This window comes from Polyodon spathula, chromosome 2 (genome assembly GCF_017654505.1).
Source record: "Polyodon spathula isolate WHYD16114869_AA chromosome 2, ASM1765450v1, whole genome shotgun sequence".
In the NCBI taxonomy this organism is placed as follows: Eukaryota; Metazoa; Chordata; class Actinopteri; order Acipenseriformes; family Polyodontidae; genus Polyodon; species Polyodon spathula.
This window is the reverse complement of record NC_054535.1, coordinates 14,153,554-14,167,861: the sequence shown is the minus strand read 5'-3', so window position 1 is coordinate 14,167,861 and position 14,308 is coordinate 14,153,554. Positions and strand designations below refer to the sequence as shown.

The window sequence follows — 14,308 nt, the reverse complement described above, 5'->3', positions numbered from 1 at the left end:
GTTATGTCTGCTGTTTTTTGTTTGTTTGTTTGTTTGTTTGAATGCTACTAAGCTGATAATAACAGTTATTGTTGTTATAATATGTATCACAATTTTGGTGGTTTTAAATAATTATTTAACAATACGACATATATATATTATATATATATATATATATATATTATATATATATATAATATATATATATATATATATATATATATATATATATATATATACTAATAACTCCTGAATAATGAATGGATTTCCAGTTAAGACTTTTGCACAGCAGTGTATTAGTGCCACATTGAGGTTTGAATCTGGCTAGCACAGAACTAACTTGCATACTAATGGACATTGAATCAACCAGGGGGTTTCCAGTTAGGCAGTTCATATTTACTGCTGGGTTTAAGCATTTTCAGTAGACAGTCAAAGTACCACATCAACTCTCAAGCACAATTACCACTCAACCTGAGTATTCAACTTTCTTATTTACCACCTGACCACCTGTCTAGATCCCAAACTGCAAGCTACTAGGGGTGTTAACTGGAACTGTCCCTGACCACCTGTCTAGATCCCAAACTGCAAGCTACTAGGGGTGTTAACTGGAACTGTATCTGACCGCCTGTCTAGATCCCAAACTGCAAGCCACTAGGGGTGTTAACTGGAACTGTCCCGAGGTTCTATAAGCTATGAATAAAATGTGCATGTTTCTTACAGAATGTATGATTCGAGTAGTGTTACTGGCACTAAGGCAAAGCAAAGGGGATATATTTTTAGTGTAATAGTTACTCCTCTACACTCTCAGTGTGCTGCTAGTCTCGTCTTTCCCAGCTTTCTTAAAACGAAGAAATACAACATGCAAAGCCATAGTAAAACAGAACAAGAACAAAGTGCTCATTGGGTCCCTCTATTGTTGCATTTCTGTAACCACTTCTGTTTGGACCCTACTCTCGCGAGTTCCCAGACAGAGCATGTTGTCAGTACGTGGCGACTAAACACACATATCGGATCCGCTGTACTGTATAGGCGGGTTGGCATCGTTTAGGGGGTGCATTTACTAGTTTGAAACCAAACATTTTAATTGATTGTAAAGTACTAGACGACCTGTGGATGACAAGATCTGTGGACTGGGTTTTATTTTAATCTTTTTTTAAGCATATATCACGTCGTTTTAATTAGTCTTCAGGCTGCAGGATGTCAGAGATGGAGTCCTCCCTAGAATTGACCAATTCTCTCACCGCCTCTTCGCTCCCACCGCCCCGCTCTCGTATCTTTAAAATCATCGTGATTGGAGACTCTGGGGTCGGCAAGACATGTCTGACCTACCGGTTCTGTGCGGGCAGGTTCCCGGACAAGACCGAGGCCACAATCGGAGTAGACTTCAGGGAGAAAATTATCGAAATCGACGGAGAGAAAATTAAGGTAAGGATTACCGACAATAGTCACTTGTGTGTGGTTCATTAAAAAAAAAAAAAAAAAAAGTTAAATAACTTTCCACTTCTGATACGATATCATATACCAATAAGTGAACAAATACTTTAGACATGTGGGGTTATACGTTTGATAATGTAACTTTTAGATTTTGCACTTAAACTGAAACTGATGAATTTGGATTAAGTCATACTGCTGCAGTGCTAGTTGGGTGAAACCGTTTACGATATAACATATGTTAAAGAAGGTTGGTAGAGACAAGCTTGGTGTACACAGGTCAAACCAAGAGAGATCATACTGCCAAGGCGTTCGTCTTCTTCTTATTTATTATTAGGATTCCAAGCCAAAGGCTTGTGAAAAAACATGGATGCAGCGAGCAAAATTTCAATTTCACGAGTGCTGTATTTACATATATTAAAGTATAAATCCATACTGCAATAGAGTAGAGGGTAATGTGAAGTACTGCAGATTTCAAAATGGCGTGTTTTGGTCACATGGTTCGGCGGCCATATTGATAATTTAAAAAACGACTTTTATGACCCATAACAGAACAGTGTTATTCAAAGATATTCTTCTCTGAAACCACAATGTTGATCGGCACCAAAATCGCCACGTTTGCTCATGAGAAGGTCCTTTCTACGTGTTGTAAAATTCTCACTTTTCCGTTAAAAAACATGGATGCGGCGAGCTGAACAACAATTTCACAAGTTAACGTTGGATTTAAGCAAAATATTCAAAGATCTTCTTGTCTGAAAGCAACTTTTATCGGAATCGAAGTTGTCACATTTGCTCATGAGAAGGTCCTTTCTAAGTTTTGTAAAATCCATGCTTTTTCGTTAAAAACATGGATGCTGCGAGCAAAGTAACAATTTCACGAGTGCTATATTTACATATATTAAAGCATAAATCCATATTGCAATACAGTAGACATGAAACGGAGTCTGATAGATGAGAGTAATATGAAGTACTGTCGATTTCAAAATGGTGTGTTTTGGTCACATGTTTTGGCGGCCATATTGATAATTGAAAAATGACTTATGACCCATAACAAGAACAGTGTTGCACGTATGTGCCTCAATGTTGGTACAGTTGTGTGGCCCATAATAAAGTAATAACTGCTAAAGTGGAAAGCAGATTGGTCACATGGTTTAGTGGCCATATTGGAATTAACGCTGACATTTTATCTCCTAAGGCGTGCCGATGGGGTTATAGCGGAACACGTATAGGAAGACGTGTGCTCTATGAAAAATGTCATCACCCATGACCTTTGACCTCTGCTAAGGTTCAAAACCCACAAATTGTCCTATAGCTCCTCAGCGGTATCTAACACAGATCAGTGCACTTAAACTTCAGCGTAAGATTATGCTCTGTACACGATACAACTTGAGTGGCCCATTAACTAATTATAGGAAACGTAGCGAGCTGTATTAGCGACTATTGAACCATGAACCATGTTTTCTTGGAAACCTTTATCGTTGCTAGCAACTATATTATTATTATTATTATTATTATTATGATTTATAATAACTCCTATTATATTATTATATTATTACATACACAGTGTCACTATGTCAATTAGTTAATTTTATTTAGGTATTATAATACTTAAATGGAAATTTTCAAAAAGAGTGTTTGGTCCAGAATCCAAAAACGTAATGTTTTTAATTTTAATTTAAAAAAAAAAAAAAAAAAAACTAAAAAATGGTTCTTTTAACCACACCCACTGCCTTTAAATAGAACACAATTAATTACTTGACCAAGTCAATTCCTCCTCCAATGTGTAATTCATATTATTAGCAGTGGCATAGCTTGTATTGTCAGGTTAGTCAATCAAAACTTTCCTTTTTCTTATGAAGTCTGGCCAAAAAAAAGGAATGACACAGCTCTCATAAGCTGCCTGCCATTTGATAATGTAAAAATATCCTCTCCAGCATACATAGTTTCAGCAATTTTAAAGATGGAGCTATGATCTAGCTTTCTATTACTGAAAAACTACCTGAAACTTAAAACAGGAGCCAGCGTAGAAGAGCCAGTGTGAAAGGTGAAGACTGTTCATGCTTTTAAAAGCACAGACATTTAACTTGGAATTTTGATTCTGTGAAGAAACCAAAACATTCCTTCTGGCTAAGAATAAAACAATGTCCATTAGGAAACACAATATTTTGCCAGGTAAAGACAACCTGTGTGGTACCGCCTTATTGTCTATAAAATCTCAGCCCTCAACGTAAGACATATTTGGGGCTGCTTTTTTTGGTGCTTATTTGATTTTTTTAAGCTTTTCGAGTTTTATGTGAATGTGTGGGGTTTTTTTTGGGGGGGGGGGAGTTACTTTCAAAGATGCTTGGGAGTTTGTTCTGTTAAAATATGTAGAGTAGTAACTCGACAGTACTTGCACACTTAAGTTGTACCTTCTTTGCTTTCTTCCACAAATAAATCCTTATGGTAACGTGCACATTCCTTTTGTGGTATTATGTGTAATCATTTTTTAACTGTGTCGGATTCTCCAATAAAAATGTAGGAATGTGCTGTCGCTCAGCAGTTGGGGTAGGTTCAAAGTATTCAGAACAAATCAAAGATTGCTACAGATCAGAAGGGACATTTCCCAGTAGCACTGGGAAACATTATTATTATTATTATTATTATTATTATTATTATAGCTGTACTGCTACGGTTTGGCAGTAGGAAATATGGTTTTCCGGCTCTGCTACGGTGATACGGGCCAAGTTTTAAAAAAAAAAAAAAAAAACGTTTGTTTTTTTTTTAAATTAGACTTGCGTCAGTGCTCCTGTGTTAATGATGGTGTGAGTTTCAGCGTTCCCATTTTTGTATCCGATTCGCGCGCTGTGATTGGCTTGTGGTTAAAAAAAAACACACAGTACCTAGACCATTTACAATGGGACATGCACGGTAGTCAAGGCTTTGCCACTATTGGGGGGGGGGGGGGGGGGGGGGGGGGTAACTTTTTCATTCAATTTTTAATAAAGGAAATGGCAACACAAAAAAGACCACGGCTGAATTCACAAAGGTTCAAAGAGGATTACATCAAGAAGTATACACTCATAAAAAAAAGTAGGATATCGGAACATCATGCTTACTGTGAGTACTGCAGGTGCGATTTAAGTGTCAAGCATGGGGGAATAAATGATATTGATGAACACGTCAGAACCTTGAAACATGAGAGGAATTCACGGGGAGCTCAGGAAAATAGATCATTGGATTGTTTTTTTAAAACAGACGGTGGAAATGACATGATTAAAGCGGAGACTCTTTTTACGAACTTCATTTTAGAGCACAATTTACCAATTGCTGTTGCAGATCACATAGGCCCACTTGTGAAAGTGGCTTTTCCTGATAGTAAAATTGCTTCCAAGTATGGCTGTGCGGGAGCAAAACGACAGCAATCGTTGAAACTTTAGCATCTGTTTCAGCTACTGAACAGGCCTCTGTTTGGAAAAGTAATTTTTTTGCCTTTGCAATTAACGGCAGTAGTGACATCGAGACTCAGTTGTACCCAGTTGTAATACGTTACTTCAGTGAAGAAATTGGCAAAGTGGTAACGCAGCTGCTTGCTTTACCATCATGCGAGGGTATATCAGCAACTGGAGAAAATATCTTTAAGACTGTGGATACAGTGTTGAAGTCATTTGAAATACCATGGAAAAATTGTGTTGCATTTGGAGCAGATAATGCAGCTGTAATGCTGGGTGTACGTAAAGGTGTAGCTGCCCATGTAAAAATGGAGAACGATTCTGTCCATGTACAGGGTTGTCCCTGTCATTTAATTCGCATTGCTGCCCAGTCGGCTGCAAAGAGATTGCCAGCAAGAATCGACGAACTCCTGATTGACATATGTTACTATCTAGACAAAAGTGTCAGGCGGCACAAGCAGTTGAAACAGTGCCAGGACTTGTGTGGCACCGAAGCAAGAAAGATTTTGAAACATGTGAACACCAGGTTTGTGCTTAAGAATAACTTGTATGTGTATATGTGAAAAGTATTGTACATTAAGTCCCTGTCTACACACACAAACCGCTTTCTAGAAAAGCATTTTAATTAATCCAGGTCAGAGCGACCATACTAAATACTGTTCCAGATTTTAATGTGTTGATAAATTACTAAAATAGCTTGGTTGTAGTTCCTAGCAGCGCAGTGTAATACCATACATACCATTTGATTTTATTTAAATAACGGAGATGTCTTGCCTTTTCTACGAATTACTGTAGGTGGCTCAGCCTGGGCAAGTGTAGTGATAGATTGCTGCAGCAGTGGCCAGCACTAGTGGAATTCTGCAAAGTAAACAAAGGTATAGACCTAAACTATGCTTTCATTATACTGTATTATATCATTTTAAAGCAGTGTTTTTTAGTTTGATGGTCAATAATGAATGGTAATTGTTTTCTGTATTTCATCAGGTCCCAGCAAGGTAGCTAATAAAGTAAAGTCTAGTGAGCCAGCCATGACTAAAGGGCATCCACGCAAGCCATCCTCTGCAGTGGCAGAAGCTAGTAAAAGTATGTGTAACTATTTTGTGCTGCCAGACTAGATTTATTTTCAAAATGCCCTGTTTGTTTGGTGTGTATTTATGCACATGGAAAACAAATAATTTGTACCTAATTTAATCAGAAAAGACATTTTGTTTTTGACTTGTACTTTTTTTAGACAATTGTACGTTTGTTTGTGAAAACGTCTTATTGTAACATGCTTTCAATTATTGGTAGGCCAGGCTGTGACCTCAATTGAATTGTTCAATGATTCTGTCAGTGTGAAATTGAAGGCTGGTAAGGTGTCTTCTGCACCTAGTCAAGGTACCATTTAATCTGTTAGTACAGTCTGGTCTATTATAATGGAAGATTTTAAAAAGAGTAGTTACACTAATCTTTCTTTAAAAAATAGTAGCTTCTATTTTTTTCTATTTGTGTGAAATTACATTTTAGTTATATTTGTTTTTAAATAGTCACTGTACAGTCTATATGTGTTTTTCTAGTATTAAAGGTCAGCAATATTAATGCAAACAAACACTACTAATGATTAAATGTCAAAATGAAGATTACAGTAAAATAATTCATAAGTATTGTATGCAAAGGATGGAAGTATAAGATACCTATCTGTAGACTTAGAAAATCTATTGCTTGTTTTTCAGAAAGGTTGAAGGAGAAGATAGTTGTTAGCAAGAAGAGTGGTGTAAAACCTACAATACCAGCTGGCAAGCCAGACACCAGGTTCTGTAGAATACAACGCAGCCTAGAAAACCCCCTAGTGAAGCTAACCTGTCTGTTTCTCCAAGCCTCCTTACCATGTTTTGAGGGCTTAAATGCACTTCTGCAGAGAGAAGAGCAATTTATTCAGGTTCTAAAACGAGAATTGGATTCCTTGCATTTACTCCTTCTCAGCAAATTCATTAAGCCTGTAGTAATCACTAGTGTGAGGTCTACAATCACAATTAATGTAAGGGACAGAAAGAATCAGAAGGACAGAGAAGATCTAGTGATTGGCACCAAAACCAGACAGTACTTAGAGGAATGCAAGGAGGGAGGGAAGCTCTCTAAAGAGGAGAAAAATATATATTTTAACTCTGTCAGAGAGTATTACGCAGAGGCCAGTTCTTATATTACCAGCAAATTGCAATTGCATGAGGAGCTCTTAAAACATGCAGAAGTGGCTGACATCAGTCAAAGGACAAATGTCAAATCTGAATCTAGTAGAGAACATTCCTGAAGATATTCTTCGGTCAGACAGGGCAGATGTTGATGTGGCCATGGTGATGCTAACTATATTGATAATATCCCACAGCAATGCAGACACAGAGAGAATATTCAGCATTGTGCGTAAAGTTCAAACAGAGTTCCGCCCAAATCTATCTAGGAAAACCCTAGAAGCTATTTATATACAGAAGCTGAAGCTCTTGTCTGTGGAAAAGAAATGCTATGAAGCTGTGTACAATAAGTCTGTACTGATGAAGTGCAATTTTTGTATCCTTAGCATAATAATCTGTAGTGGTAAGAAGCTTTTTTTTTTTTTTGGCTGAAATGAAATGCCTTTCTTGCTTAGTTTCCAGATTGAGAATTGCCAAGACTAATATATTTATATATATATATATATATATATATATATATATATATATATATATATATATATATATATATATATATATATATATATATATGCATGCATGCAGTAGTAAGAAATGTATTTATTGGTTCAGAGATGCTAATTGTATGCTGAATCTCCTTGTCTACTGTTTTTTGAGCTGTAATTTGAGTCACGGTCAAGAAAGAGGTCTTACTGGGGCACAGACAAAACTATGATTTTAATAAAACCAGTATTTTTTATGACAAATAATTAGCTTTGAGTTACATTTCTGTCTAAGCATTATATTGTTGGATATCGATTGATTTTCTCCTTAAGTGCGTGAAGCGGGCGTGGTTAGGGTATGCAAGGGTTTGCTAGGGTTTTCTTGATGCTTCGCTCACCAGGTGCTAGGATTTCCATTTTCAAATGTTGGCATCTCTGTTATAGGTTTTATGTTTTAATGGGAAAGGGGAGAATTAATTAACCATTTCCAGTTTTTTCAGGTGTTTTATTGGCTTTAGTTTTAATCGGTTAAAAATGAAAATCGAAGCCCTTGACATACTGTAGCAATGACACAGAGTTTGCTGGGAAAGACAGAATCTTATCATTCAGACTGTACCTGAAAGAGCTTCAAATTATTATTTTTTTTTTCTCAAACACAAATGGGTTGATAAGAGCACTGTGTGTATGGAGTGAAATAACTATCAAAGATTTGTACCCGTAAAAAAAATCTAAATGTACGAGTACAACTCATTTTTGACAGTTATTTGATGCTCACAAAAATAACTTGTATTCGAAGCTCAGGCATCCACAGCCGAATGCCGATGCAATCGATGAGTATTCAAACATGCGGAAGTTGCTGCTTGCAGGGGTAGTGCAGGGGTAGGCAACCTTGGCTCTTCCAGTCTATTCCACTGCAGGACTTTGTGCCAACCAATCCTTTAGTCATTTAATTGACCTCCAACAGGGTTACCTGTTGAAATGCAATGTTCACGATGGTGATGTTTGTTTGCCTGTTTTACTTGTGTGTTTTCCTTTGTAATACATGACATGTTCGCGTACGTGTTTGCATGCACCAAAGCATTTGAAAAAGAAAACGGATATAAAAATAAACTACTGTACGTTATAATAATAAAACTGTGGAACAGTACATGTCTAGCTGAGAGTGTGCACAGTGGAACTGAAATACAGCTCTCCCTGCACCAGACTGCAAGCATCATCCTACCCATGCATCTAAATACCCGTCGATCACGTTGACATTCGGCTGTGGCTGCCTGAGCTTTGCTTCCAAGTTTTTTTGTAAGCGTGAACCATCAAAAATGAGTTTTGCTCCTATTTTTGGTTGTACTTGTAGTTTGGAGTTGTACTCGTGCATTTGGATACAAATTTATTTAAGAACTTACTAATTTATTTTACGACTACAGGGAATGCGTTTTACAGTTACAATTCTTTTTTACACTTTTTTTACACACATTATTTTTGACAGTTATTTCACTCAGTACGTGTATAAGTTCGCTTGAGTGCACCATTTACATGAAAGCTTTTGAACAAATCCAAACGTTTCTATACAGAATCTTTTCCAAATTCGTGGTTGGCATGTGACTATTTAATTGGCATTATTTCAGCTTTTCCCAAACTTGATCTTTGAGGAATAACCACAAACCCTGAAAGAGAAGGGAAACTTGGAATTATGTGTGTGTTTATGCTTGATTATTAAAACAGTTCTGTTGGTGTCTTGTTTCAGGTCCAGTTATGGGACACGGCTGGGCAGGAGCGGTTCAGGAAGAGCATGGTGCAGCATTACTACCGCAACGTGCACGCCGTGGTCTTCGTGTATGACGTCACCAATCCCTCCAGCTTCCAGAACCTGCCATCCTGGATTGAGGAGTGCCGGCAGCACTCCCTGGGCAGTGAGGTGCCTCGCCTACTGGTGGGCAACAAGTGTGACCTGCGAGAGTCGGTCCGGGTGAGCACAGACCAGGTGCAGAAGTTCGCCGACTCCCAAAGCATGCCGCTCTTTGAGACCTCGGCCAAGAACCCGGACGACAACGACCATGTAGAAGCCATCTTCATGACCCTGGCCCACAAACTTAAGAGCCAGAAGCCACTGATGCTGAGCCAGCCGGCTGGTGGGGAGAACAGTGTGCGGCTAAAGCCAGAACAAAAGCTACCTGGCGTTTGTTGGTGCTGAACCTGGTCAGCGAGGCTCCGTCTTTTAGTCGTAGCACATGGCTGGATGCCCCCTTGGTCTTTACTGATGGGAAAGGTTCTTGTACTGAGGGGGGCATCCTGGGGTACATGGGGTTCCAACACTTTGTAGTGGCGCTCCAGTAATTGTTGCTAGTCTAACAGTTATCTTAATCTGGCCACCCAAACGCATGGTTTCACAGGACTGTTTTAACACGCTAACCTTGAAAGATACTGTAGGGTTACACGTCAGCCTCAGCCATTTATTTTGCACAGTTTTAAAGAGCACAGTCCCAGTTGTAAGGAAGTAAATGCAGAAATGAAGGGCTTGCATTGCTCATTATCCAGGAAGGACCATTGTCTAGGAAGCTCTGTACAGGTTGGAGCAGACCCACCCAGACGTCACTGCTGTGGTCACCTTGTGGGTTTTAAGAAGAGGTAACACTAGGGTTATTTGAAAAGTAGAGCTGCACTCGTTTGGTGGTTAAACAAACTGATATGATACAAACATGCTGTCAAGAATCAGCCATGTTTCTGTAGCTCCTTTATTCTAGCAGACATTCATCAGCCCTGCAACAGCCAGTGATTGAGAAACGTCCTCCCTGCCAATCTGTCTGGATGTGTTCCTGTACCTATGAGCACCTTGGGGGCCACCTTCTGTGGGCGCATAGAGTATTATTTGCAACAGTGTCTTGCTCTCCTTCAACTTGAAAATATCAAAGCTACACTCAGAAACACTGTACATTGCCTCTATGCACAAATGTTTTAGCCCCGTGCAGGCAACTACCCAAAGCTAATGTTTTTGTCTTTTGTATATATAAAGGTTTGTGCTGTCAAACCAGATATATGCTGTTAAAAAAAAAAAACATTAAAAAATGTAATACTTCGGTAGAAAAAAAATACAGATATTTCACAGCTGGCCCTGTGGAAGTCAGGTATTTTTTTTTTTTTTAAAACAAGAAATCATGAGCTATCAGTGCCAAGCCTGTCTGTCTGTATTTGTAAAGTACTGTTTCCAATCAAGTGCACGTTTATTTTTGTCCAATTTGCAAGAATATCAACTAGTCTAAAGCCACAATCACGGATATAGCCACTGTAATATCATGAAGTAGACAGCTTATCTGTGCATGTTTCAAACTCTTACAAAAAAAGTCAACTGCTTTGATTTGTTCTGTAATAGCTGTATATCACTTCTGCACGTCTGCCTATTGTTTTCAGTTGCCACAGTGTTCAACACTAAAGTACGTTTTCAACGGCTGTTTGCCTCTGTCTTAGTACTATGGTTAGGGGATGTGATTTTGTCGCTGTGAAAATCCCGGCTAAAAATAGAAAATTTCACAGAATGGTCATGGCTGCAAAGATTTGAACTTAAATGTGCAAAGTAAACAACATTTAATGTGTTTTCTTTTAACACACTGCTTCTGAGCAAAAATAGACTTTTTTTTTAACAGTACCTTTTTTAAAAATAAAAATAAAAACTAGGAACAGGAATATGCTGTTACTAGTTTGTAGTTTGTCCAATTTGTAAAAAAAAAATAAAAAAAACAATTCTGAACATTGAAATGTAGTTTTCTTTAAATGAATGTTCTGGTTGTTTATTGAATTTTGCAGTAACCTTTTCGTTTATGTCTGTTTAAACACAGCTGTGGTTTTGGTATTAGAAGATGTACATTAAGATTAGAAGGATCGTTCTGCATTTACACTGTGACAGGTTAAGCACCTCAGGGGAACGACAGCAAGAGCTGCAAATCGGGGTTCATGCTTCTCCAGAACTGTAACCCGCCCTCCCTTTAGGCTTTGCATTATCAAGTATATGCAGAGTGTGTTTTCTGCACGAATGGCTTCGGTTAATTTGAAGTTTGTTTCTCGTTAAAGCTGCTCCCTCTGCTTTCGTGAAATTGTTTGGGTTGTTTCTCTGCTTGTTGTTTAGAACTTCATTTTGCCACTTTGTTTTTATAATTCTGTCGCAGTATTCACCTTTATTTGATGTTTGAAAACCGCTTTAACTTTGCACTGAAACCAATTCAAAAGACTTGAACTTGAATTCGAAAGACCTTTCCTATTTTCACACTGACTAGAAACAGATGTCAAAATTCACAGGTCTGTGACAAAATCACATCCCTAATTATGGTGGCTGAACTGTGCAGGAGGTGTATTTGCAAGGTTTGGTGGCATGTAGGATTAGGAATATAGAAAACCCAGGAGTCTTAAGCCATATCTAATAAGAGGAATGTTGTGAACCCAGCTAAGGGGGCGTACAAGTTGAACAGTGGGAAGTTTTGTAAGTTTGTGTTTCTGTATGATCAGTTAATGAGTGTCTTCTGTTGTGACAGAACGTTTGACTGCGATGTCTCAAACACTTGTCACTCACGGCCATACAGTACATTGGATTGTACTAGTTCTTTTTCCTCTGAATCCCCTGAGTCTGTATCATGCATCGATGGAAACAAGGCTAAAGATATAAAGGATATTCACCTCTTGGCACGGGGGGCATGTTTTATGGTTCTATTCCTTTGTTAGTCATTGCCAGCTGCTTGATTAGTCATCTCCGCACTGCTTGTCAGTAGATAATGAAGTCATGCTGAGAGGTACATGAAAAGGGACAGTACACTACGACCTTTGTGCTGTAATGTACTTTGTTTTGTTTTAATGCAGAATGGATTACAAGCAGTTCATTTTCATCTGCAATTATGACCATGTTAGAGGCTTGAAGCCTTACAAATCATTCCCTCTAAATGATGACTGCATTGAAAATCTGAAATGCTTCCTTAATGCTAAAGTGGAAGTGTTCAATACTGTTTGTTTCATGTTATTTTACGGTAAGGGACCAGCAGTTAAAGTATGGTTATGCACCAGTTTCCCTTTTTTTCTCAAAGAATATTACTTTTTTTATTTTAAATAAATGCTGTCTCGTTGACTTTTACATCTGTTCAGTGAAGTGTACTTTTTAGTAAACAAAAAAAAGGGAATGAAATATTCATTTAATGTATGGTGGGACCTGTGTCACTGAAAGTACATCCAAATAAAGGTATTCAAAAGGGAAATCAGGTGGATTTTTTTTTTTTTCTGAAATGTTTTTTAACTCAGCAAGGGATATTTAAAGTGTCAAAACCTAATGAGATTGTGTGTTTTTAAGCAGGAATGTTAAAACATAACTAGACTAAGGGAAATACTGCTTTTATGTAATTTTACAATCCTTTTTTATTTTCAATTTTTTTGTGAAGGCAGCGATTTTAAAAATGATTATACTAATGTTTTATTGTGCAATAAATGTCAACATTTCATAGTAGTTTGTGTTCCTTGTGTTCTGTTATCATATAACTGAGATAGCCATATCAATCAAAATCTAAATGATATACATTGCTGTATATCTTTTACTAACTTTCTGACACATGTACACAACAAATGTCAGAAGTTGTAAATTCAAAATCAGTATGGGGAAAGAGTTGAGGACCATGACATGCACTATTTACAGAATAGATTACAATTATCAATGAAATGTTACACATTATTTGGGGGGGGGGGGGGGGGGGGGGGGCGCGTTTAGGGGCCCCCTCCATTATAAAACTGCAACAAGCTTCAGTTGTCCTTACAAGCAGACCACTCAGACGAAGATTGGTCATGAGACACTGGCTACATTTGTTTTCCCTCTGTCCATTTTGTCGCCTCTAATCAGAATATCAGCTTCCGTCTACATTTTTGCATGAGCACATTCTTTTAAGCCTTTTAACTTGTCACAGAAACAATGTTGGAGTATGTATGCATATACAGTGTTTTATGTGTGTAAGCTATGTTTAGTGCCTATGATCTCTTCTTTTTAGCTATAGTTATGAAAATAGTATGAAGTGTGTTTTTTTTATTCTTTCATTGTGATTACTATTACTATTAGTTTCTGTTTATTTTTGATGGTATGGTGGAACTTGACCATCTTGGAAAACGTTACTAGACAGTTGATCTCTCCTGCACATAACCACTAGATGGAGCTGTTTTCACAGATTTTATTACTTCAATTGATTTGCTCCTTGTCTGTTAAGATTTGCTTTTTACTATTATGATTATTTAAGGAAGAAAAAATCCTCTGTTTTGTTTTGCTTTTGTTTTTTGTTTAATATTATTACTGTTGTTGTTATTAGTGTTTTTCTTGTTTACTAGTTCAATTCAATTAAACTTTCCTTTAAAATTTGCTTCCAATAAATTCACATATTTGGGTATCACAATAACACTTTCCTATAGTAACCTCTTCAAATCTAATTTCACTTCATTACTGAAACGCACCAAACAAGACTTTGTGCACTAGTCCACATTACCTTTAACGCTTGCTGGCCATATTAACTCCGTAAAGATGAACATGCTACATACATTTTTATATTTCTTCCATTGTATTCCAATGTTCATCCCTGAATCATGTTCCAACTCACTTGATCAAAGTATCTCCTCTTTTATTTGGAATAAGAGGCCTACTCCTATTCACAGAATCATCCTGCAGAGACCAAAGCCTTTGGGAGGAGTGGGACTGCCTAATGTTCTGTTCTACTACTGGTCGGCTAACATTCGTAGTACTGCCTACTGGTTTCACTCCCATTGTCACCAGGCTGGCCTGCATGGCTCTGAATGGAAGTAGCTTCTTGTCAATCTTCAT

At 37.7% G+C, this 14,308-nt stretch overlaps 1 protein-coding gene across 1 annotated transcript; it reads left to right on the top strand.

Moving 5' to 3' along the window:
- The first annotated feature begins 713 nt into the window (after positions 1-713).
- Positions 714-12,958, top strand: rab33ba (RAB33B, member RAS oncogene family a). The gene is made up of 2 exons (XM_041277145.1): positions 714-1,404; positions 9,227-12,958. The coding sequence occupies exons 1-2, from the start codon at positions 1,177-1,179 to the stop codon at positions 9,671-9,673; spliced, it is 675 nt and encodes a 224-aa protein (XP_041133079.1). The 5' UTR covers positions 714-1,176; the 3' UTR covers positions 9,674-12,958.
- Positions 12,959-14,308: the final 1,350 nt, after the last annotated feature.